The sequence below is a fragment of the Hyla sarda genome, chromosome 8, assembly GCF_029499605.1.
Source record: "Hyla sarda isolate aHylSar1 chromosome 8, aHylSar1.hap1, whole genome shotgun sequence".
Classification (NCBI taxonomy): domain Eukaryota; kingdom Metazoa; phylum Chordata; class Amphibia; order Anura; family Hylidae; genus Hyla; species Hyla sarda.
Window position 1 is genome coordinate 51,244,168 of NC_079196.1, and position 26,554 is coordinate 51,270,721.

General features: G+C 43.8%; 1 protein-coding gene across 4 annotated transcripts in view; it reads right to left on the reverse strand.

The window, feature by feature from the left end:
* LOC130284320 (FAST kinase domain-containing protein 1, mitochondrial-like) overlaps positions 1-26,554 on the reverse strand; it is a 44,241-nt gene that overhangs the window by 9,531 nt on the left and 8,156 nt on the right. For 2 of the 4 annotated variants that reach the window (XM_056534552.1, XM_056534554.1), the window contains exons 2-9: positions 19,318-19,805; positions 18,282-18,350; positions 16,511-16,636; positions 13,259-13,657; positions 12,766-12,876; positions 9,358-9,489; positions 6,044-6,533; positions 2,078-2,192 (exon numbers count right to left, since the gene is read on the reverse strand). In XM_056534552.1, the coding sequence (XP_056390527.1) occupies positions 2,078-2,192; positions 6,044-6,533; positions 9,358-9,489; positions 12,766-12,876; positions 13,259-13,657; positions 16,511-16,636; positions 18,282-18,350; positions 19,318-19,652 (1,777 nt within the window). In that variant the 5' untranslated portion in view covers positions 19,653-19,805. Of the gene's footprint in view, positions 1-2,077; positions 2,193-6,043; positions 6,534-9,357; positions 9,490-12,765; positions 12,877-13,258; positions 13,658-16,510; positions 16,637-17,513; positions 17,653-18,281; positions 18,351-19,317; positions 19,806-26,554 lie in introns of those variants that run through there. The other 2 variants (XM_056534556.1, XM_056534555.1) reach the window with 2 other exon arrangements.

Below are 26,554 nucleotides of genomic sequence, written 5' to 3' on the forward strand. Positions count from 1 at the left end.
AAGACCACTGTGCGGGCCTTTCATGCGCATGAAAGTCCCTGTGCGTCATCGTCAAGGCAACGTCACTAGTCCGGGGCCGGCCCGGAGCGAGCGGAGAAGAGGGCCTCCCGGTGAAAATGTACAGCCCGGAACGACTAACCCTCCCCACCGGACGGTCCCTGCAGCATAGATGGCCCGGACCAGCTCACCCTTCCTTCCCACCGAGGGGAGGTGAGTAGAAAACTAAAGGGGGGGGGGGTCTGGATGAAGGCCCGCGCAGTGGTCTTCAACGTGCAGACCTCCAGATGTTTAAAAACTACAACTCCCAGCATTCACAGACATGCTGGGATGGCTGTCCGGGCATGCTGGGAGTTGTAGTTGTGCAGGCGGAGAGTTCACTCGAGTATAAGCCGAGGGGGGGCGTTTTCAGCACGTAAAATCGTGCTGAAAAACTCGGCTTATACTCGAGTATATACAGTACTTAGTCTAAGGAAATATAGAGTGGGAAGTAAAAGCTTTTCTGAATTACTTCTCCCTGATCTGTATAAGATTAGGAGGCATATTCAGTTTTTCAGTTTATCCTGGGGTACAAAAACTGTATATACTGGCCCTGATAACTGCTCATGTTGTTGTTGAGTTGTGGGGTTTTCCAGAGCTCATATCCACCACCAAATCTGTGGAAACCTTAGTAAATATGTTGGCATTTTTTTGATGGTCACACCCCTTTTCGGGTTTTCTAAATAAAATGGAGAGTTGATCGGGTTTTTGAATTTTTTGGCACGAATTCTGGTCCAGACACAATGAGCCAAATTCTGGCGCACAACCCGACAAAACAGGTTGGGTTTACAATAGTAAATCAGGGCCAATGTGTAGTTGTGGATTTAAATACAGTGGTCCCTCAAGTTACAATATTAATTGGTTCCAGGACGACCATTGTATGTTGAAACCATTGCATGTTGAGACCATAATGCTATGGAAACCTGGTAATTGGTTCTAAAGGCACCAAAATGTCATCCAAAAATAGGAAAAACTGAGGATTAAAAGGAAAAATAAGTAGATAACTAATATTGATAAAGCAAATCCTTACATATAAAAGTAATAAAGATCTGCTGGGAGCTGTAAATCACTGTCTATGTCAGCGTTTCCACAGCAGGGAGCCTACAGCTGTTGTAAAACTACAACTCCCAGCTGCTCCTTTGGACACCAGGTGAGGGCGGCTCAATGTTACTTTTTTAGGACACTGCGTGTACTGTACAGGACCCTGAAGAAGCTCCTGTCCTCTACATAGACCAGTGTTTCCCAAGCAGGGTGCCCCCAGCTGTTGCAAAACTACAACTCCCAGCATGCCCGGACAGCCTTTGGCTGTCCGGGCATGCTGGGAGTTGTAGTTTTGCAACAGCTGGGGGCGCCATGCTTGGGAAAAACTGTTCCTTTTAGAGGACAGGAGCTTCTTCAGGGTCCAGAACAGTACATGCAATGTCCTGAAAAAGTAACATGGAGCCGCCCTCACCTGGTGTCCAGAGGAGCAGCTAACCCTGCACAGGTAAATAGTACAGAACATGTAATACGTCCCTGTACTGTAGGGGGCGCTACCAGACAGGGATTCAGTGCATACACTTCAGTAATACAGGTGTTTTACCAAAGAAATGCCCATTCCGATTGGCCAGATCTTCCGGGTATTGACATGTTTCACAGGTCTGAACTGTCCGTACATTGTATGTTGAGTCTGGTTTCAAGTTACAATGGTCCAGAAAAGACCATTGTATGTTGAGGCCATTGTAAGTTGAGGGATCACTGTATCTGTGTGAATACACACCCTGAAGAATTACCGCAGAATGTGCACCACAGCAGGTGCTTCACCCAAACTCTGCGGCAATTTACAGTAAAATAAACAGGAATAGGAATTTCAAAAACCTGTCATGGAGGGCACACCGCAGAGGTTCTAGTATGTGGCATGTCCATTTTTCAGCGGCTGGCACCATGTGAAAACCAAGTCTGCTCTTTAGCGCAGCCATTCCTCCCATGAGAAGAGCTTCTCCACCACATCTCCAACCACACAAAGAACGGCCAATAAAAAAAGAGCTTATTGAATACTTACTTAAATTAGAGAGAATATGCTGAATACACATATTATAGAACTCCTCTTCTTGCGGGGGATCGTAGTTCAAATTGACAAAGGAATATAAAATTCTGTTCAAATCAGTGGGATGAATCTGGAAAAGAAGAAAAAGCTAAATATTAGGGGGAGATTGATCAAAACCTGTCCAGAGGAAAAGTTGCCCAGTTGCCCATAGCAACCAATCAGATCGCTGCTTTCATTTTGCAGAGACCTTGTTAAAAATGAAAGAAGCGATCTGATTGGTTGCTATGGGCAACTCAGCAACTTTTCCTCTGGACAGGATTTGATAAATCTCCCCCATGTACGTTCTCAGACAAGGCGGCATGAATACGCTTTATACATATATTACCTAGAGATGAGCGAATTTACAGTAAATTCGATTTGTCACGAACTTCTCGGCTCGGCAGTTTATGAATTTTCCTACATAAATTAGTTCAGCCTTCAGGTGCTCCGGTGGGCTGGGAAAGGTGGATACAGTCCTAGGAAAGAGTCTCCTAGGACTGTATCCAACTTTTCCAGCCCACCAGAGCACCTGAAAGCTGAACTAATTTATGCAGGAAAAGTCATCAACTGCAGAGCCGAGAAGTTCGTGACGAATCGAATTTACTGTAATTTACTTCGCTCATCTCTAATATTAAACAGTGCAGTGTTCTCAATTAGGGAAGAAGTTCGTGACCTCAAAGTTAATCTCAACTTAAAATAAAACGTTTGACATGTTACACGTGTGTCAAAAATCCCAATTGATATATGTAAAGCCAGAAGACAAGTGTGGCTGCGCGCTTCTTTCCCAGTCTTGTTGCAGGAGGCGGACTCTGTAGACTTAAAGAGGCACTCTGGTGGAAAACGGTTTTTTTTTTTTAGGTCTTTTTAAGTCAACTGGTGCCAAAAAGTCAAACAGATTTGTAAAATACTTCTATTAAAAAATCTTAATCCTTCCAATACTTATTAGCAGCTGTATACTACAGTGGAAATTCTTTCCTTTTTGGATTTCTTTTCTGTCTGTCCACAGTGCTCTCTACTGACACATCTGTCCGGAACTGTCCAGATTAGGAGAAAATCCCTATAGCTTACCTATGCTGCTCTGGACAGTTCCTGACACGGACAGAGGTGTCAGCAGAGAGCACTGTGGTCAGACAGAAAAGAAATTCAAAAAGAAGAGAATTTCCTCTGTAGCATACAGCAGCTAACAAGTACTGGAGAGATTAAAGGGGTTATCCAGGAAAAAAAAATTTGTATATATATCAACTGGTTCCAGAAAGTTAAACAGATTTGTAAATTACTTCTATTAAAAAATCTTAAATCCTTTCAGTACTTATGACCTGCTGAAGTTGAGTTGTTCTTTTCTGTCTAAGTGCTCTCTGATGACACGTGTCTCGGGGACCACCCAGTTTAGAAGCAAATCCCCAGAGCAAACCTCTTTTGCTCTGTGCAGTTCCCGAGATAAGCAGAGATGTCAGCAGAGAGCACTGTTGCCAGACAGAAAACAACAACTCAACTTCAGAAGCTGATAATTATTGAAAGGATTAAGATTTTTTAATAGAAGTAATTTACAAATCTGTTCAACTTTCTGGCACCAGTTCATAAAAAAAAATAATAATAAATTCCACCGGAGTACCCCTTTAATTTAGAACTCCTGCATCCAGCCAGGGAGAGAAGTGCTCAACAGTGGACTTCTCCCAGCTTTATCTAGTGATCAGCGGGTTTTTGAACACCCAGACACCGACAGATCTAAACTTTTGACATGTCTGTGTAAGGTTAGAAATACATATGTCCGGTGTCTGTCATATGTAAATTCAGCCTAAATCTCAACGCAACTAATGCCCCAACTGATGACTACATACAACAGTTGTCATCAGTTGTGTAGCATCTGGCTTCCATTGTTTCTGAACGCTGAACGGGGGAGCGCAGCACAATCCATTCCCCTGTCCGGTCTGACGAGTCTGGATCAGTTTTAGCATCAGTTGCTGGAAAAGATGCCAGACACCTGACTTATGTAATTCTAGCCTCACATACCATAAGTATTTTTTATTTTTTTTTTTAAAGTGACAGTAATGCTTTAAAGGGGTACTCCGTTGAAAACATTTTTTATTTTATTTTTTCCCTTTTATTCCAACTGGTGCCAGAAAGTTAAAACAGATTTGTAAATTACTTCTATTAAAAAAAAAATCTTAATCCTTCCTGTACTTATTAGCTGCTGAATACTACAGCAGAAATTATTTTCTTTTTGAAACACAGAGCGGTCTGCTGACATCACGAGCACAGTGCTCTCTGCTGACATCTCTGTCCATTTTAGGAACTGTCCAAAACAGCATATGTTTGCTATGCGGATTTCCTTTTACCCTGGACAGTTCCTAAAAATGGACAGAGATGTCAGCAGAGAGCACTGTGGTCATGATGAGAGCTCTGTGTTTAAAACGGAAAATAATTTCCTCTGTAGTATTCAGCAGCTAATAAGTACAGGAAGGATTAAGATTTTTTAATAGAAGTAATTTACAAATCTGTTTAACTTTCTGGCACCAGTTGATTTAAAAAAAAAAAAAAAAAAAAAAAGTTTTTCACCGGAGTACCCCTTTAAGCCATCCATAGATGGCTTATAGTGATTGTCAGATGCTTGACAATATACTTTTTGACTAAAAGAATTACAAAATATTAACAAAATATTAACAAGCACGAGATCACTAGATATATCTGACATTTTAGTGCTTTACTGATACATTTATTAGTCATAAACCCCCCCCCCCCCCGCCCCCCGCCCCAATACACTTATTGGAAGATATTTTGTGGTCTACGTGATACATAGAGTCAGATAATCACTGACTTTGACAAGTATCAGAACAAAGTGCAGGTCCTTGCTTTTGTCTTTGCAAAGGAATCCCCCAAGCAAAAGCCATGAAAAATAGAGGTTTCATTGACCAATTCCATCTGCTCATTTATAGGAACACATATATAAAATGATATATTATATTTATATATATATATATATATATATATATATATATATATATATATATATATACACACACACACACACAGTGGTCCCTCAAGTTACAATATTAATTGGTTCAACTACGACCATTGTATGTTGAGACCATAACTCTATGGAAGCCTGGCAATTGGTTCTAAAGGCACCAAAAGGTCATCCAAAAATAGGAAAAAGTGAGAATTAAAGTAGATAAGTAGATAACTAATAAAGATAAGTAGATGGCTAATAAACTAATAAAGATAAAGATAAAGCAAGTCCTTCCATATAAAAGTAATAAAGATCTGCTGGGAGCTGTAATTACTGTCTATGTCAGTGTTTCCCAAGCAGGGAGCCTCCAGCTGTTGCAAAACTACAACTCCCAGCATGCCCGAACAGCCAAAGGCATGCTGGGAGTTGTAGTTTAGCAACAGCTGGGGGCACCCTGCTTGGGAAACACTGGTCTATGTAGAGGACAGGAGCTTCTTCGGGGTCTTGTACAGTACACGCAATGTCCTAAAAAAGTAACATGGAGCCGCCCTCACCTGGTGTCCAATGGAGCAGGTAACCCTGGCCCAAAGAGTACAGAACATGTAATACCTCCCTGTACTGTAGGGGGCACTACCAGACAGCCAGTCAGTGCATGCACTTCAGTAATACAGGTGTTTTACCAGTGAATGCCCATTGTGATTGGTCAGTTCATTGACTCATTTCACAGATCTGGACTGTCTGTGCATTGTAGGTTGAGTCTGGTTTCAACTTACAATGGTCCAGAAAAGACCATTGTAAGTTGAAACTATTGTATGTTGAGGCCATTGTAAGTTGAGGGATCACTATATATATATATATATATATATATATATATATATATTTTTTTTTTTTTATTTTTTATTACAGACTGTTCCCGTAAGCTCATAATTTTAAGATCTGAGACTACCTCACAAGCTAGATGACAACCAGAATGCATGCGGCTACTAGGCTACTACCTTTGTAATATTCTCCTTGGTAACTTCTGCAATCCTATCCAGCACTGAAGGACACAGAGTGTTACAGTAACTAGTAACCAGCGCTAAAAATGGAGCGTTGATCCACGTGACCTGATGCAGCAGGCGCTGGCACGTGTGCAGTATGTCGTCTATGAGCATATTCTGCAGCCACTGCCCGTTCATCATGTATGTCAGTTCCTGCAACAGATTATCAATGTTGTCCATGTGTTGGATTCTCTCCAGCCCGTGTCTGCTCACTTTATGGAGGAGTTTTTCATACAGCCCAGATTTATTCTGTCTGGACACCTTAACCGGCTCTAACCACCGGATGAGGCTGTTAGCAATGCTATTCAAGTCGCTGAGATCGCACTGGGGAATGATGGCGTCAATCTTGGTAAGGATGGCCTCATCCACTTTGGTAAGGGTCAGCATTGATAGGGATCTGGTCATCATAACCACAACGGTTGGAATGTAACACGTCTTCATATAGCTATGGAAACGACAAACAAATCAATATTCATACGTAAAGCAGGAAAACCAAAAATGTGCACCATTACAGTTCCTACAGGGGGGAGTCGCAAATAGAGATGAGCGAACTTACAGTAAATTCGATTCGTCACGAACTTCTCAGCTCGGCAGTTGATGACTTATCCTGCATAAATGAGTTCAGCTTTCCGGTGCTCCCGTGGGCTGGAAAAGGTGGATACATTCCTAGGAAAGAGTCTCCTAGGACTGTATCCACCTTTTCCAGCCCACGGGAGCACCTGAAAGCTGAACTAATTTATGCAGGATAAGGCATCAACTGCCGAGCGGAGAAGTTCGTGATGAATCGAATTTACTGTAAATTCGCTCATCTCTAGTCACAAAGCTTTTAAACATTCTTGTATGGCAACTTTGGGGATATATACGGGGATCAGGAGAAAGGGAAGTCACATTACTAGAGATGTAAAATTTCCGTAAATTTTAAACAGAAAAAAAGTCTTACAAATTGAAAATAGTTTTGTTACACTGGGAACATAAAATGCAGTGTATATAAAAGTACTGTGCTTGAAATAAAAGTACAACTTAATCAGTAAATAATAAACTAAATTTACTTTTTTAGGGTAGGGTCTCATGTAGCGTATACACAGAATATTTCACTACAACGGGAAATACGCTGCATACTCTTCTTAGAGCAGACACATGAGGCTACCCGCCGGCAGCCCTGTGTGTGCAGTTAGGTTTGGAGGTGGGGCATGCACGCCGATGTGATGTGAAATGCAGCCACACCTCCAAACCTCACTGTGCACACAGGGCTGCTGCTCTTAGAAGAATATACAGCACATTTCCCACTGTGCAGCAGAATTTGCGCAACATGAAATATGCTGTGTATACGCTATGTGGGACCCTTCCCTAAAACTTTATTTTTGCTACAAGCAGAACAAGCTTCATAGCCAGGTTTGTCATAGGAGTGGTCCTTTAAATTTCTTTCTATATTTTGTGCTTTTGTTTGCTTTTCTCAGTTTTACGTAAGGATGTCCCGATACTAGTATTGGTATCAGGGCCGAGACTATCCATTTGCATGTATCGGGGACTCGTTCAATGTCCCCGATACCAAATCAGATACCTGCTTCCCAGCTCCACTGCCCAGTTCACCATTCTCCTGTCCACATCATGGCGTCCTATGGAGGAGCATGTGACACACACGTCACTCCACCTTCTTCACTGCGCCCAGCGTAACGCTACGGAGGAAGCAGAGTGATGTATATGTCACATGCTCCTCCATAGGACGCCAGGATGCGGACGGGAGAACTGGGCAGCGGAGCGGCAGCACCTGACAGAGGACAGCCGCAGGGGAGCAACTCACCGGGTGTGCTATCTAGAAGAGTGGGGGCTGCGGTTTACAGGGAGGCTGCTACTTATGTCTACAGGGGGGGCCTGCTGTCTACAATGGTGGGGGCTGCGGTCAACAGGGAGGCTTTGCTGTCTAAAGGGGGGGGGGGGGAGCCTGCTGTCTACAAAAGGGGGTGCGGTCTACAGGGGGGCTGCTACTAATGTCTACAAGGGAGGGGGGCCTGCTGTCTACAAGGGGGGGGGGGCTGTGGTCTACATGGGGGCTGTTGCTAATGTCTGCAATTATCTATACTACCTACAAGGGGATACTACCTACTATTAAAGGCAATCTTTCAGGAGTCACCTGCACTAACTTCAATTTATAGGTAGATAGTGCAGGTGACCCGGTTTCTACCTCTGCCCACCATGTGAACATCAGCGCAATTGCTCCGGAGACATCGGTCTCACCGCCAATGTAAACTCCCTGTTCTGCCCAATGGAGAAGACAGAAATCTTTGCTCATACTACAGCAGCCCCCTCCATTGTACACATCATACGGTAAAAAGCGCCAGTAACCAGGTCACCTTGGTGTCACATTCCCTTTAAAATAAAAGTACTCGTTATTAGTATCGGCGAGTACTAGAATTGAAGTATCGGTACTCAGTATTTAAAAAAAAAAAATGATATCGGGACATCCCTAGTTTTACTTATTTATTTTTAATTTTTTTTTTACCTGCCTCATACTGCTACTACTGCTGGGTATTTGAGAATGTTCACAGATTCTTAAAAGGTTTTTTCACCAAGGTCTAAAGGTTATATAGTTTGAATACCATGTTATTAAAAAACTACTTATCACTATGAACATATCCCATACTCCATTTTTTGTGTTCTGAAAAAAAAAAAAAAAAAAAAAAAAAAACTGGTTCAGGCCTTCTCATCTCTACATATTGCCAGATTGGATACTCAGGATGACAGAAAAGCTGGGTAAGAACATAGGAGCTAGAGGTAATCGATGTAAGTTTCCACTGGATGACAGCAAGCAGAGGTCTTGCAGACCATGAGGAATTTAAAACAGAAAGCAGTTTAGAAGTTGTATTATGTTTAAAGGAGTTCTCCAGGACTACAAAATTGCAGACCTAGCCTTAGGATCAATATAAGATCAGTGGGGGTCTGATTGCTAGAGCAATGCCCCCCCCCCCCCCCTTTGTTGTTTATCAGACACAGCTGTGTAATTTTAATAGTGGCTGTATCTGGTGTCACAGCTCAGAGCAGCTCAATCCTGTTTAATGGGACCAAGCTGTAATACCAAGCACAGCCACTACTGGAAGTATGGCGCTGTGCCTGGTAAACGTGTAGCGCGGCCGCTCCAATCATCCGGTGTGCCAAGAGTCTGATTATAAAAATTCAATATTTATACAATCCACGCTGTAAATTTTCCACCGTCTGCTCGCGGCGATAACCCAAATACCTCCCTCTTTGTTAGCAGAATAAGACACACTTACGCAGTTAGACGTTTCTGTAGATCAGCAAACAGCTGATAATTCTGGCAGGGCAGGCACACCAGGGCATCTGTTATTTTACATAAATACAGTCGATGATAATTATCTAGATTTTCCTGGATAGATGAGCAGATTCTAAACAGATAGAAAAAAGACAAGATGGTATCAAAACACAAGTTTCTTATATACAGGTCATGAAGCAGGATATAAGTAAACTACAGTATAATGAGGATCCAATCCCAACAGACTCTCCATACAATGCCACAGTCCAGGTCTGTGAAACATGTCAATAGCTGGAAGATCTGACCAATCAGAATGGGCAATGGGTAAAACCCCTGTATTCCTAAAGTGTATGCATTGACTGGCTGTCTGGTAGCGCCCCCTACAGTACAGGGAGATACTACATGTTCTGTACTATATCTTCTGTACTACTCTTTACCTGCACCAGGGTTGGCTGCTCCTTTGGACACCAGGTGAGGGCGGCTCCATTTTACTTTTTTCGGACATTGTGTGTACTGTACAGGACCCTGAAGAAGCTCCTGTCCTCTACATAGACAGTGATTACAGCTCCCAGCAGATCTTTCTTACTTTTGTATGTAAGGATTTGCTTTATCTTTATTAGTTATCTACTTATTTTTCTTTAATCCTCACTTTTCCCTATTTTTGGATGACATTTTGGGGGCTTCAGAACCAATTACCAGGTTTCCATAGAGTTATGGTCTCAACATACAATGGTTTCAACATACAATGGTCGTCCTGGAACCAATTAATACCACTGTAAACGGGTCTTATTTTTTGGTTTTACTTTAATGGCATGCTGCACCTTAGAAAGAACTGCTGATAGAGCCTTCTAAAGGCGAACTGACCGGTCGATCCATTCGGACATTGTCCGAAGGCCTGGCCGGGAAAAGGGCCCGCCGTCCGCTGCCGGTCATATAAAATAAAACATTTCTCTTCAATAGCCGGAGCTGTTACTGTTATTCCGCTCCCAAACAGCCTCTGTAGCGGCGGCCCTTTAAGAGAACCGCAGCGGCTGCCTGGGAGAGGAGCTTAGGTCACGTGAACCTCATGTGTAAGCGTGGCAGCGCCAGAGTTCACTGCTGCCACCGAAGACCAGTGTGCCCGCCCCGCTTCCCCTCGGTGCACAGAGCCCTGCTTCCCCTTGGTGCACAGAGGAAATTCTTTTCTTTTTGGATTACTTTTCTGTCAGGACCACAGTGCTCTCTGCTGACACCTCTGTCCATTTTAGGAACTTTCCACAGCAGAAGAAATTCCCCATAGCAAACACATGCTGCACTGGATATTTCCTAAAATGGACAGAGGTGTCAGCAGAGAGCACTGTGGTTGTGACAGAAAAGAAATCCAAAAAGAAAAAAATTTCCTCTGTAGTATACAGCCGCTAATAAGTACAGGAAGGATTAAGATTTTTTTATAGACGTAATTTACATATCTGTTCAACTTTCTGGCACCAGTTGATTAAACAAAAAAAAAATAAAAATTCCACCGGAGTACCCCTTTAAGGTGAATAGAGGCTTGAGCCAAGTTGGACTGGGTATCACAGACAGAGATCCCAAGTTGGCATAAAAAGGAGGAGGATAGTTCAGTGTTTTTAAGCGCTTGGTGTAGTTAAGGTGATTGGCATTGTCATCCCTCAAAGTAAACCATAGCCTCAAGCACACTGCAGCCCCGATTCCTTTCTATGGCAAATATTCATATACATACTGGGCGGGAATAGGGGCAGGGTAGAGGTGGGGCCAGGGGTGGAGTCTTACTGGGGGCACTTGCTTTATCTGGGTGCCCTGAATGGTGTCAGTCCGCCCCTGTAGCATTCAATTAGTTATCTTTCACAACCTTCCCATAAACTTGAACAGTCTGCATGGCCAAACATTCATATGTTGTCTATGAAAAGGGGAGGGGTAAGCTGAAGCCAGACAGCTTTATAGTGTCCAACATGTGCAAACCCTTCTCTGCACCAACATCATCTGTCAGTGGAAAGTCAGGAGGCCACCATGCATCTTAGATAGTCAGCCGACCCTGATACCGGCGTATGGGCATCTTAAAATGCAAAACTCTTTAACCCAAGTATCTACCCCAATAAGGGAAATATTATTGCAAATGAGAGTAAGTGGACATTATTATTCCGACCCATAATAAGGAAAAATACTCAAATAAAGACGCCAGTGAGTCTCTATGTCACTTAAAAACTTTTTTGACTTGTCAAAAGTTTTCTTTATCTTTCAAGGTCTGGGGCTTCTCTGCTACTAAATCTAGAACAGGTGGAAAAAAACACATGGCTTCGGCATGCACCTGAGGGAAACTGATGCCAGAACTGATCCCATTCTTTTGAATGGGGCAGTTCGCAATCATCCAGTGTCTCAATTTTGACGCCGGATGGTTGTACACGCCGGACGGCACTGGACAGGGGAACACAGCTTGCTGCATTCCCCTGTCCGGCGTCCAGAAACAATGGATGCCAGATGCCATACAACTGATGGCAACTGATGCATGTTGTCATCAGTTATAGCATCAGTTGAGTCAAGATCTATGCTGGACATATGTGAACCAAACCTAAGTGCATCTCTTCTCATCTCGCTGCACAGGATGGGCTCCATCAGTTTTCTATAAAATCTTTCCTGTGTACTAAGCAGCAAGTAGCCATGCGTAGCGTAGCCATGCCCTTTTCCCGCCATGTTGTTGTTTTTTTTTTTTTTTTTTAAATCAGAAAGTTTTTATTGAACTTTTTTTTAGCATAAAACAAACAAACAAAAAAAACATACAGAAACAATAAACAAAACCCCCTTCCCGCCATGTTGTAGTGATAGGTTTGAGTACATTTTCCCATGTCTATAGTGCAGTGGTCTTCAAACTGTGGACCTCCAGGTGTTGCAAAATTACAACTCCCACCATGCCTGGAGAGCCAACAGCTGCCTGGGCCTGCAAGGAATTATTGTTTTGCAACATCTGATAGGTGGCGATAGGGGGGGGGTGCTTTTCCCATGCCTATAGACCAATGGCCTCCAAACAGTGGACCTCCAGAGATTGCAAAACTACAACTCCCAGCATGCCTGGACAGACGTTGGCTGTCCAGGCATGCTAGGAGTTGTAGTTTTGCAATCTCTGGAGGTCCACTGTTTGGAGGCCATTGGTCTATAGGCCATGCTTGACTGTCAGGATGATGGAATTGACTTACTAACTGCCCATAAACAGAGGTGAAGCCTCCTTATAACCTCCATTTATTATTTGTTTCCCAGCGCTGGCTTCAAAAACTGCATCGGGAAACCTGAAAATGTGAACACTCTCTAAAAAAAAAAAATATATTATATTATAATATATATATATATATATATATATATATATATATATATATATATATATATATATATATATATATATATATAATATAAAACTTACTTTTGAATGAGTATGGGATTTTTACATTCTTCTTCTGCCATGGTCTCCAGGATATACACCAAACTGATATGATGGATCTTATCAGCCAGTATGACAAGGTCGTCTTCAAGCCTGGGGAGAAAAAAAAATATATATATAAACACACAATGTCATTCCTTTACAAATTTCATATAGTTCATAAGGGAACAAGAGAAAAAAAAATTAAGGAAATAAAAAACCCTTTAAAAAAAAAAAATAATAATTTAAAAAAAACTTTACCCTCCAATACAGTACATAAAAAAATAGAAATGACCAATATAAAAATATAATAAATAGTAAGCCAAAGTATCAAAGAAAAAAAAATTCCAATCTACGTGTACCATAAAAAATTAACAGGGGGAATCTGTTCCTTGACTTCAGCTTTTCACCACTGTATTGTGCGAATTATTATTATTATTTTTTTTTTATTGGTTCAGACCTGATACATTTTTTACCACTTTATGGGACCATTTACCTGTTTCTTGTCTCCTGGGAAGCCATTGGAAATAAGGCACAAAATATTTTCCCAAAATGCTCAGCGTTATTCCACAGGTTTGATAATTCCAGCAGAGACGACTTTGCCATGACCTGAAATTCATACTGCCTGAAGGCCATTTGTCTGTACAGACCGGTAACAATGCACATTGTGTCTGTGTTCATCTTCTTTATGTCTCGTATGAACACTTTGTTGCATTTATCCATAAGGAGCTGGTGGTCATACTTCATCAGGAACAGAAACTGGACGATCCTGCGCACACTGTGCACATCTACATTATCACTACTCTCCATGAAGGATTCTGCCTTTTCGGCCAATCGATGCTGCAGCCTTGTAGAGGTGACGGGGAACGTCTTGATCATAAGACTGGATAAGATTCTGGCAAAATTATTTAAAAATCAGAAATTTAGCCAATGGTATTAGGTATGTCATCTCTAAAGAATGAATGAAGACAGTGATCTAGTGAATGCTCCTACCGGTTCTTATAGGGTCCTGCATCATACAAGTAAACCCTTAAAGGGATACTCCGCTGCTCCAGTGTTCTGAATGCTGGGTGCAGGCGGCGGGGGTCGTGAAGTCACAGCCACGCCCCTCATGCTGTCACACCACGCCCCATAAATGCAAGTCTATGGGAGGGGGCGTGACAGCCTTGCAGGCTTGCATTGAGGGGGGCATCGCGTCACGAAGGATGTGACGTCATGACCCTGCTGCCCACACCCAGCATTCTAAATGAACACCAGGTGCTGCACAGAGAGCGCGGGGGTCCACAGTGTCGGGACCCCCACGATCAGACATCTTATCCCCTATACTTTGAATAGGGGATAAGATGTCTAGGGGTGGAGTACTCCGCACCTAGACATCTTATCCCCTATCCAAATGATAGGGGATAAGATGTCAGATCGCCGGGGTCCCGCTGCTGGGGACGCCCGGGAATCGCCGCTGCGGCACCGCGCTATCATTACTGCACAGAGCGAGTTCGCTCTGCACGTAATGACGGGCAATCCAGGGGCCGGAGCATCGTTACGTCACGGCTCCCCTCCTCGTGACGTCACAGCCCACCCCCCTCAATACAAGTCTATGGGAGGGGGCAAGGTGGTCGCCACGCCCCCTGCCATAGACATGCATTAAGGGGACGAGCCGTGATGTCACGAGGGGCGGAGCCATGATGTCACGCTTCTCCGTCCCCTGTATCGCCCGTCATTACGCACAGAGCGAACTCGCTCTGTGCAGCAATGATAGTGCAGTGCCGCAGCGGGGATCCCGGGGCTCCCCAGCAGCAGGACCGCGGCGATCTGACATCTTATCCACTATCCTTTGGATAGTGGATAAGATGTCTAGGGGTGGAGTACCTCTTTAAGGGATATTCCAAATTCCAACTTATAAAACACTTATCCCATAGACAGTTCATCCCCCCACCCCAAGTCTCAGAATGGAGCACAAGTTGCTCCGTATATATTGTTTATGGAGCAGTCAGAATAGCTGGTTACAACTGGGGCCATAAAATTAAACAGATTAGTAAATTACTTCTATTTAAAAATCTTAACCAGTACTTATCAGATGTTGTATTCTGCAGAGGAAGTTGTGAAGTTTTTTCCAGCCTGACCACAGTTCCTGACACGGACAGAGGTGGCAGCAGAGAACACTGTGGTCATACAAAAGAACACCCCTTAAAGGGGTTGTCTGTGTTAAATAACTATCCTGAGTATGACCAAATTATAGCTGAATCAGGAAAATAACTATTTTAAAAGGGAATAAACGGTTATTTAAAACTAAAGATTAATTCTTCAGATAGGTCATAAATTTTAGATTAGTGGGGGTCCAACTCTCAGTTTAAGGGCTCAATAGTGTGAGTGGTGAGGCCTCTTCATAGTTTAAACTGCTTCTTAGCATTTTTTCAAGTGGACGGAAGAAAAAGCCGGGATCCGTTGGCGCATGCCGCAGTAATGCTCAGATGTCCAGTTAGGATAAAAGTTCTTTTATTAATGCCAGATTTTAGACGCGTTTCGAGGTTCCTACCTCTTTCTCAATAAAACATAGGCTTCAGACAACATTGACATACAAGTGCTATTTAAATGAAAAAAGCCTGCGAGTGGCTTGTATGTCAATGTTGTTAGAAGCCTATGTTTTATTGAGAAAGAGGTAGGAACCTCGAAACGCGTCTAAAATCTGGCATTAATAAAATAACTTTTATCCTAACTGGACATCTGAGCATTATTGCGGCATGCGCCAACGGATCCCGGCTTTTTCTTCCGTCCACTTGATGTCTTAGATCAGCAAGGGATACCCCCTACTGATTACCGGGAGGCAGCTCCGTAAAACACTGGCAAGTGCTTCATGGTGGATGTGTCTGGGACACAACCCCACAAGGTGAGCGGACACCCTACACGGTGTGCACATCTACACTTGCTATACCCATCTGTATATACATACTACTCTTAGAGGAAGCTCTGCTCTCTTCTTTTTTCTGCTCTTAGCATTTTTTAGAATGAAAGGCTGTAACATAACGCACAACCACTACGACCGTGACAACCACTACGACCGCGACAACCACTACGACCGTGACAACCACTACGACCGTGACAACCACTACGACCGTGACAACCACTACGACCGTGACAACCACTACGACCGTGACAACCACTACGACCGTGACAACCACTACAACCGTGACAACCACTACGACCGTGAAAACCACTACGACCGTGAAAACCACTACGACCGTGAAAACCACTACGTCCGTGACAACCACTACGTCCGTGACAACCACTACGTCCGTGACAACCACTACAACCGTGACAACCACTACAACCGTGACAACCACTACAACCGTGACAACCACTACAACCATGACAGTCTTGTGCTGTGTGAAGCCGTGTAAACAAAAATAGAAAATGGCGTACACAAAACATTACAGTTCCCTGATCAGCAGGGATTTTGAGAGTTTGTCCCCCACCTGTCCTCAGGCTGTGTGTGGTATTGCAGCTCAGTTCCACTGAAGTAAATGGAGACATAACCTGAGGACAGGTATGGAGCTGTTTTTGGAAAACAATTAGCTCTGTCTTTCTAATCCCGTATAACCCCTTTAACATTTTCAAGTTTATTAACATAGTTAAGATTCCTGCATTGTGATCAACTCCCATTTTGTGTTTTTTGTTAATGGGCCCAACTATTCTTCTATCACTAATAATCCTCAGAATTCAAAATATCTGTAGCATACACATAAAAGCTTACCTGATATTCGGTATGTTATCCAGATTCATGTTCAGAGCGTTGACTACCTGTCCCATAAGCGGACTGGTGCCTAGATCAATTTTTTCCAAACAAACAGCAAATTTTGATAGTGTCTCTGGTTCAAACCTAAACAGGTAAAAACATAATAGTAATACTAAATCTTCATTAAATGTATATGTTTAACATTGCAAATCCATGGAATTCTAAAATTTTTGTTTGTTTGTATCATTTAAGCCAGTGTAAAACCTCTATGCATAGGTGATCAAGATCAAACTAAACCAACATAAAATAAACCAATATACATAATATACAATAAAGGAAGTTATCCAGGATCTGAACAAGTGAAAATTAACACTGATGACAGAAGGTATATAAATAGCTACTAAACAAAGTTTGACATTATATCTACTAAGGTGAAGACAAAGGAATCCTCGAGATGGTTGTGTGAGGTGCGGACAAGGAAAAAAAACACAGGCAGAGGTCTTCAGGAGGATCAGAGATTACGTGGGGGGCGTTATCGAGAGGTCATGTCAGGGTTAACAGCTTCAACTGAATTTGTTGGCCAATGGGTAGCCAGTGAGTGAATTGGCCGAAAAGAGAGGCAGAGGAGCAGTGAGGTGGATTAGTGGTTTCTTACAAAAACAGCACCACACCTGTCCTCAGTTGGTACCGTGTTTCTCCGAAAATAGGACCGGGTCTTATATTATTTTTAGCCACAAAAAACACACTAGGGCCTATTTTCAGGGTAGGGCTTACTTATTTACAGTACAGTATGCACATTAAACAACATGGCGGTTCCACGGTATTTACACCCCCCCATTATTATCATGTGATGGGCGCAGCTCTGAAGCCCAATGTCCCCCCCCCCACCGGTTTATCAGCACAGCACCCCACATCGGGGTAATAATCGTTTCTCCCCCCCAAATAATGATCAGCTGCTGCGCTGTATCTATTCCTGTGCCCGGGCTGCAAATAGGGTATTACAAAACAAACTTTAACTTACCGTACCTTCATCCTCCGTTCCCCCGTTGCTAAGGCACCGGCCTCACCGTCCTCCGCTGTTATCGCTGCTTCCTGGTGTTGGGACGTCACAGAGCCTTCAGCCAATCACCGGCCGCAGCGATGTCCCGCCTCAGCCGATTATAGACTGAGTGCATTCTCATGTAAGGAGCCGGCCGGCTTCTTACATCACAGTGGGCTCATCCTATCATCGGCTGAGGCGGGACATCGCTGCGGCCAGTGATAGGCTGAAGGCTCTGTGACGTCCCAACACCAGGAAGCAGCGATAACAGCGGAGGACGGTGAGGCCGGTTCCTTAGCAACGGGGGGGACGAAGGTAGGTTTAAGTTTGTTTTTTAATACTTGCAGCCCGGGCATTGTCTAGGTCAGTGGTCTTCAACCTGCGGACCTGCAGCTGTTGCAAAACTACAACTCCCAGCATGCCCGGACAGCCAACGGCTGTCCGGGCATGCTGGGAGTTGTAGTTTTGCAACATCTGGAGGTCCGCAGGTTGAAGACCACTGGCCTAGGTCTTATTTTCGGGGTAGGGCTTATATTGCAGCCCACCCCGATAATACTGCTAGGGCCTATTTTCAGGGTAGGGTGTATTTTCGGGGAAACACGGTATTACATCTATCTCTATTAATTTCAATGGAACTGAGCAGCAATGCCGCAGAAAAACTGGGGACCAGAGTGGTGCTGTATCTGGAAGAAAGCAACTGCTTTTCTAATCCTGAATAACTCCTTTCAGTGAATATTTTACCAAGCTTACCTCTCCAGTCTTCTCCAGCCTTCTACTAGTAGCTGCTGCACCAAAGAATCATGAGCTTCTACATTAAACCTTGAAATGTAACATAAAACAACAATTAATGGCAATGAAACAATGGGATGTCAGGTAATGGCAGAACAATTCTCCCCAAGGGACAATAGTAGGGATCATCTTCTTATATACAGGTACAGTGGTCCCTCAAGTTACAATATTAATTGGTTCCAGGACGACCATTGTATGTTGAAACCATTGCATGTTGAGACCAGAACTCTATGGAAACCTGGTAATTGGTTCTAAAGCCCCAAAATGTCATCCAAAAATAGGAAAAAGTGATTATTAAAGAAAAATAAGTAGATAACTAATAAAGATATAGCAAGACCGTACAAATAAATGTAAGAAAGATCTGCTGGGAGCTGTAATCACTGTCTATGTCAGTGTTTCCCAAGCAAGGAGCCTCCAGTTGTTGCAAAACTACAAATCCCAGCATGCCCGGACAGCCAAAGGCTGTCCGGGCATGCTGGGAGTTGTAGTTTTGCAACAGCTGGGGGCGCCCTACTTGGGAAACACTGGTCTATGTAGAGGACAGGAGCTTCTTCAGGGTCCTGTACAGAACACGCAATGTCCTAAAAAAGTAACATGGAGCCGCCTTCACCTGGTGTCCAAAGGAGCAGCTAACCCTAGAACAGGTAAAGTGTATAGAACAATACCTCCCTGTACTGTAGGGGGCGCTACCAGACAACAGTCAGTGCATACACTTCAGTAATACAGGTGTTTTACCAGTGAATGCCCATTCTGGTTGGTCGGTTCTTCCAGCCACACAGATCACAGGTTCACAGATCTGGACTGTCTGTAGCATTGTATGTTGAGTCTGGTTTCAACTTACGACGGTCCAGAAAAGACCATTGTATGTTGAAACTATTGTATGTTGAGGCCATTGTAAGTTGAGGGATCACTGTATATGTGTACAATATTGTTTCCTACTAGCAGGTTACCAGCAGGCACAGCAATGAAGCAAGAAATCAGGGTCCCTACAGTTTACCTTATTACAGCATACAATGTATTCACCAAGGCGGCATCATTCATGAAGTCAATTTTATTTTCTGCCAGGATCCGAAGAGCAATAAATTCTGGGTGATTTCGTACAGCTTCACTTTTTAAGGACGAGCTGGTTTTCTCCTTCTGAATCTCCCATAAGGTGTTAATGGCGCAACCCACATGCTGGACTGTAAGCTTGGACTTATGGATCCCAACAAGCTGAAATATCTGGAACTGATTGGTGCAAGTTACCAGCTGGTCCAGGAGTGGATCGGAACTTATACTACGGATCTGAAACAAGCGCACTGAGAGGGGCAATGCCCTCCTCCAGTGGAACATGTCCGGACAATAGGGGACGACCCTTATGACTGTAGAGAAATGAAATATTTTTGCATCTTTTCCTGCATCATCCTCTTGGGAATTTGATCTTCCTTTCTCTTGATAAGATCACGTTATTTTAAGTGGTGATAAAACAATTTTCATGACCGTCATCTGTAAAAGCGAAACAAAATATATTGAAAATATTGAGTATTTAGAACTTGCATATAAGGCTCGCCTTCTACCACATTCAGATTATACAGTTACAGTGGTATTCAAACTGGACCTCCTGCTGCTGGAAAACTACAACTCCCAGCATGCTTGGACAGCCAACAGCTGGAGGTCCACAGATTGGAGACCATTGCTGTAAATTGTTCTGCATAAAGTGTTAATGAAGTTTAAAGGGGTATTCCAGGCAAAACCACACATATATATATATATATATATATAACCAAAGGATAAATTGGCCAGCACTGTTGATCCAAACTATTGTAAAAACCTGGCTTGCAGGTTCAGGCTGCTGGGCTAAATATACAGCAACAAGAGAATACAGCAGCACACTGCTAGCACAAAGATATAGATGAAACATGAGTATATAGATAAAACATGAGTATATAGATAGAACATGAAAAGCTATACAGCTGTAATGCAATAAATGAATTCACTTATTGCATTACAGCTGTATAGCTTTTCATGTTCTATCTATATACTCATGTTTTATCTATATACTCATGTTTCATCTATATCTTTGTGCTAGCAGTGTGCTGCTGTATTCTCTTGTTGCTGTGTATATATATATCTCAATTGGCTCCGAAAAGTTAAACAGATTTGTAAATTACGTCTATTAAAAAATCTTAATCCTTCCAATAGTCATTAGCTTCTGAAGTTTTCTGTCTAACTGCTCAATGATGATGTCACGTCCCTGGAACTGCACAGCTCCCGGGACGTGAGTCATCAGAGAGCAGTTAGACAGAAAACAACAACTCAACTTCAGAAGCTAATAACTATTGGAAGTATAAAGATTTTTTAATAGAAGTAATTTACAAATCTGTTTAACTTTCCGGAGCCAGTTGATATATAAAAAAAAAAGTTTTGGCCTGGAATACCCCTTTAACCCCTTAAGGACCCAGCCCAAATATACCTTAAGGACCCGGCCATTTTTTGAACATCTGACCACTGTCACTTTAAGCATTAATAACTCTGGAATGCTTTTACCTTTCATTCTGATTCCGAGATTGTTTTTTCGTGACATATTCTACTTTATGTTAGTGATAAAATTTTGTCGATACTTGCATCATTTCTTGGTGAAAAATTCCAAAATTTGATGAAAAAATTGAAAATTTTGCATTTTTTTTTACTTTGAAGCTCACTGCTTGTAAGGAAAATGGATATTCCAAATAAATTATACATTGATTCCCATATACAATATGTCTACTTTATGTTTGCATCATAAAATTGACATGTTTTTACTTTTGGAAGACATCAGAGGGCTTCAAAGTTCAACAGCAATTTTCCAATTTTTCACAAAATTTTCAAAATCTGAATTTTTCAGGGACCAGTTCAGTTTTGAAGTGGATTTGAAGGGCCTTCATATTAGAAATACCCCATAAATGACCCCATTATAAAAACTGCACCCCTCAAAGTATTCAAAATGACATTCAGTAAGTGTGTTAACCCTTTAGGTGTTTCACAGGAATAGCAGCAAAGTGAAGGAGAAAATTCAAAATCTTCATTTTTTACACTCGCATGTTCTTGTAGACCCAGTTTTTGAATTTTTACAAGGGTTAATAGATGAAAAATCCCCCCAAAATTTGTAACCCAATTTCTCTCGAGTAAGGAAATACCTCATATGTGTATGTCAAGTGTTCGGCGGGTGCACTAGAGGGCTCAGAAGGGAAGGAGCGACAATAGGATTTTGGAGAGGGAATTTTGATGAAATGGTTTTTGGGGGGCATGTCACATTTAGGAAGCCCCTATGGTGCCAGAACAGCAGAAAACCCCAACATGGCATACCATTTTGGAAACTAGACCCCTCAAGGCACGTAACAAGGGGTCCAGTGAGCCTTAACACCCCACAGGTGTTTGACGACTTTTCGTTAAAGTCGGATGTGTAAATGAAAAAAAAAAAATTTTCACTAAAGTGCAGTTTTTCCCCCAAATTTACCATTTTTACAAAGGGTAATGGGAGAAAATCCCCCCCCCAAATTTGTAACCCCATCTCTTCTGAGTATGGAAATACCCCATGTTAGGATGTAAAATGCTTTGCGGGCAAACTACAATGCTCAGAAGAGAAGGAGTCACATTTGGCTTTTTGAAAGCAACTTTTGCTGAAATGGTTTTTTGGGGGCATGTCGCATTTAGGAAGCCCCTGTGGTGCCAGAACAGCAAAAAATACCCACATGGCATACTATTTTGGAAACTACACCCCTCAAGGAACGTAACAAGGTGTCCGCTGAGCCTTAACACCCCACAGGTGTTTGACGACTTTTCGTTAAATTTGGATGTGTAAATGAAAAATTATTTTTTTTTACTAAAATGCAGTTTTTCCCCAAAATTTTACATTTTTACAAGGGGTAATAGGAGAAAATGACCCCCAAAATGTGTAACCCCATTTCTTCTGAGTATGGAAATACCCCATGTTAGGACGTAAAATGCTCTGCTGGCGAACTACAATGCTCAGAAGAGGAGGAGCGCCATTGAGCTTTTGGAAAGAGAATTAGTTTGGAATGGTAGTCAGGGGCCATGTGCGTTTACAAAGCCCCCCGTGGTGCCAGAACAGTGGAACCCCCCACATGTGACCCCCTTTTGGAAACTACACACCTCACAGAATTTAATAAGGGGTGCAGTGAGTATTTACACCCCACAGGACTTTGGAACAGTGGGCTGTGCAAATGAAAAAGTTTATTTTTCATTTTTACGGACCACTGTTCCAAAAATCTGTCAGACATCTGTGGGGCGTAAATTCTCAATGTACCCCTTATTACATTACGTGAGGGGTGTAGTTTCCAAAATGGGGTCACATGTGTCGGGGGTCCATTGTTCTGGCACTATGGGGGCTTTGTAAACACATGTGGCCTTCAATGCCGGACAAATTTTCTCTACAAAATCCCAATGGCGCTCCTTCTCTTCTGAGCATTGTAGTTCGCCCGCAGAGCACTTTAAATTCACATATGGGGTATGTTCTTACTCAGAAGAGATGGGTTTACAAATTTGGGGGGGCTTTTTTCCTATTTCCCGATGTGAAAATGAAAAATTTAGGGTAACACCAGCATTTTAGTGAAAAAATATAATTTTTTTCATTTTCCCATCCAACTTTAATGAAAATTCGTCAAACACCTGTGGGGTGTTCAGGCTCACTATACCCCTTGTCACATTCGGTGAGGGGTGTAGTTTCCAAAATGGGGTCACATGTGGGTATTATTTTTTTTTGAGTTTGTCAGAACCGCTGTAAAATCAGCCACCCCTGTGCAAATCACCAATTTAGGCCTCAAATGTACATGGTGCACTCTCACTCCTGAGCCTTGTTGTGTGCCCGCAGAGCATTTTACGCCCACATCTGGGGTATTTCTGTACTCAGGAGAAATTGCGTTACAAATTTTGGGGGTCTTTTTTTCCTTTTACCACTTGTGGAAATAAAAAGTATGGGGCAACACCAGCATGTTAGTGTAAAAAAATTACAAAAATTTACACTAACAGGCTGGTGTAGCCCCCAACTTTTCCTTTTCACAAGCGGTAAAAGGAAAAAAAGCCCCCCAAAATTTGTAGTGTAATTTCTCCCGAGTACGGAGATACCCCATATGTGGCCCTAAACTGTTTCCTTGAAATACGACAGGGCTCCGAAGTAAGAGAGCACCATGCGGATTTGAGGACTAAATTAGGGATTGCATAGGGGTATTCTACGCCAGTGATTCCCAAACAGGGTGCCTCCAGCTGTTGCTAAACTTCCAGCATGCCTGGACAGTCAGTGGCTGTCCAGAAATGCTGGGAGTTGTTGTTTTGCAACAGCTGGAGGCTCCGTTTTGGAAACCCTGCCGTACAAGACGTTTTAAATTGTTTATTGGGGGGGGACAGTGTAAGGGGGTGTATATGTAGTGTTTTACTCTTTATTAGGTGGTAGTGTAGTGTAGTGTTTTTAGGGTACATTCACACTGGCGGGTTACGGTGAATTTCCCGCTAGGAGTTTGCACTGCGGCAAAAAATTTGACGCAGCCCAAGCTTGAAGCAGGAAATTTACTGTAAACCCGCCTATGTGAATGTACCCTGTACGTTCACATGGGGGGGGGCAAACCTCCAGCTGTTTCAAAACTACAACTCCCAGCATGTACTGACAGACCGTGCATGCTGGGAGTTGTAGTTTTGCTACAGCTGGAGGCACACTGGTTGGAAAACCTTCAGTTAGGTTCTGTTACCTAACTCAATATTTTCCAACCAGTAAGCCTCCAGCTGTTGCAAAACTACAACTCCCAGCATGTACTAATCACCGAAGGGCATGCTGGGAGATGTAGTTATGCAATAGCTGGAGGTACCCAACTACAACTCCCAGCATGCCGAGACAGCTGTTTGCTTTCTGGGCATGCTGGGAATTGCAGTTTTGCAACATCTGGAGAGCTACAGTTTTTAGACCACTGCACAGTGATCTCCAAACTGTGGACCTCCAGATGTTGCAAAACTACAACTCCCAGCATGTCCAGACAACAAACAGCTATGTGGGCATGCTAGGAGTTGTAGTTTTGCAACATCTGGAGGGATATAGTTTAGAGACCACTGTATAGTGGTCTCAAACTGCAGCCCTCCAGCTGTTGCAAAACTACATATTCCAGCATGCCCAAACAGCTGTCTGGGCATGCTGGGAGTTGTAGTTTTGCAACATCTGGAGGGCTACAGTTAGAGACCACGGTCTCAGACTGTAGCCCTCCAGATCTACTTACCGGCTTCCGTAGGATCCCGGCAGCCGTCCTCTTCAGACGCACGTGACGCCGCCCGCCGATCAACGTCGCCGCAGCCTCCGGACGGGTAAGTGGACGTCGGCGCCCGGTCCCCTTCGGTTCCCCGTTCTGCCCCGCCTATTGTGGGAGGGCAGGACGGGGAAAACGAAAGTTAACCCCCCCGCCCCCGGTCTGCTATTGGTCGTCGCCTCTGACGATCAATAGCAGACCAATAGCAGGGATAGGAGGGGTGGCAACCCTGCCACCTCACTCCTATGCCTACAGGGGGATCGTGGGTGTCTTAGACAACCGCGATCCCCCTTCTATTCCGGGTCACCGGGTCACAATAGACCCGTATGACCCGGAATCGGCGCAAATCGCAAGTGTGAATTAACTTGCGATTTGCGCCGATCGCCGACGTGGGGGGGTCTGATGACCCCCCTGGGCATTTGCACGGGGTGCCTGCTGATAGATATCAGCAGTCACCCCGGCCCGGTCCCCGCCCGGCGCGCGGCGGGGACCGAAATTCCCACGGGCGTATGGATACGCCCTGGGTCCTTAAGTACCAGGACGTCAAGGCGTATCCATACGCCCTAGGTCCTTAAGTGGTTAACTAACATTTCAGGATGAGTTGCTGTGCGTGTATGAGGAGCCGCAGCTATTTCTGGTCATTATATAACTTATGATTTCTGCTCTGCAGGCATATCTAAAAATTTCTAGTTGTCCACCAGCTAGTGGGTGTAGTATAGCCTTTTCTGATGTCAAACACTGCACACACGCACAGTGGAGGAGCTCATGCTCTCCTATGTCTCGTTAGCTCCCCCTTAGAAGCAGCAGCAGCATGAAAGATATTGTAGAGCAGCACAAGTCTGTGTGGGAAGGGCTTCCGGTTCCGGCGCGCTGATGGAGTAGTCGCAGCAGCGGGAGCTCCGTCCCACCACCTTGCTACCGCCGCCTAACCGACACTTTAAACCGCCGTTCAGGGGTTGATCTGTTGCCCGGATCTCCCCTCACATCTCTCCGATGGAGAAATTTGTCAAGCGCGGCACCACCGCTTTCCCCCAGTCCTCACCTGCCCCACAGACGCCGAGCAGCGCTCCTTCTAAGACGGCGGCGGACGGCACAGCTCCGGAGCAGGAGATGCAGCAGCTACAGGCGCAGCAGTCGCAGACACAGGCAGCCCAGGATGCGCAAGTAAGCGGGATGATGGACACAATTATCCCATCTTTGGGAATGACAGGGAAGCAATATGCTATGGAGATGGTGAAGTTGATCTCCCCACAAATTACAGCCACCATTGCGACTTCCATCTCAACGGCTGTGGCGCAGTTGAAATTAGAAGTGGCCACACATACTGCGCAGATCACTGAATTAGACCGCAAATATGTCCACATGGAGAATGAAGTGGATACTGTCACCAGAGAGCTACGTATCCTATCTAAATCCCAGCAAGCTCTCCAGGACAAAGTGGAGGATTTGGAAAACAGATCTAGGAGGAACAATTTAAGGGTGGTGGGGCTCCCTGAAACAGTGCCACACAACCAACTTACTATGCTTTTTTCTGTTGATCTACCTAAAGCGCTTGGTTTGGAAGGTGGCTTCCTGATAGAAAGGGCGCATAGGGTGGGCCCCCCCCCCCCCCCCCCACAAGCGGACATGAATAGACCTAACCGGTCCCCAAGAGCGCGCCAAGTAATCGCCCGCTATCTCAATTACATGGACAAGGATCTGGTCCTCCGCACCTTTAAAAAACGCTCCACTCCACTGGTTTTCCAGGGACATAAGCTTCTTGTTTTTGGTGATTATTCAGCAGAAGTGGCTCAGAGACGTAAATCTTTTGCTCCCATCTGCACCAGTATGGTTAAAAAACAGATTCGTTTCACCCTGCAGTACCCTGCTATCTTGAGAGTCTTTATGAAAGACGGTACTTCTTCTACATAACAAACTCCCGATGCTGCCGCCATGTTGTTAGACTCTACTGAGGACATGGAAATCTCG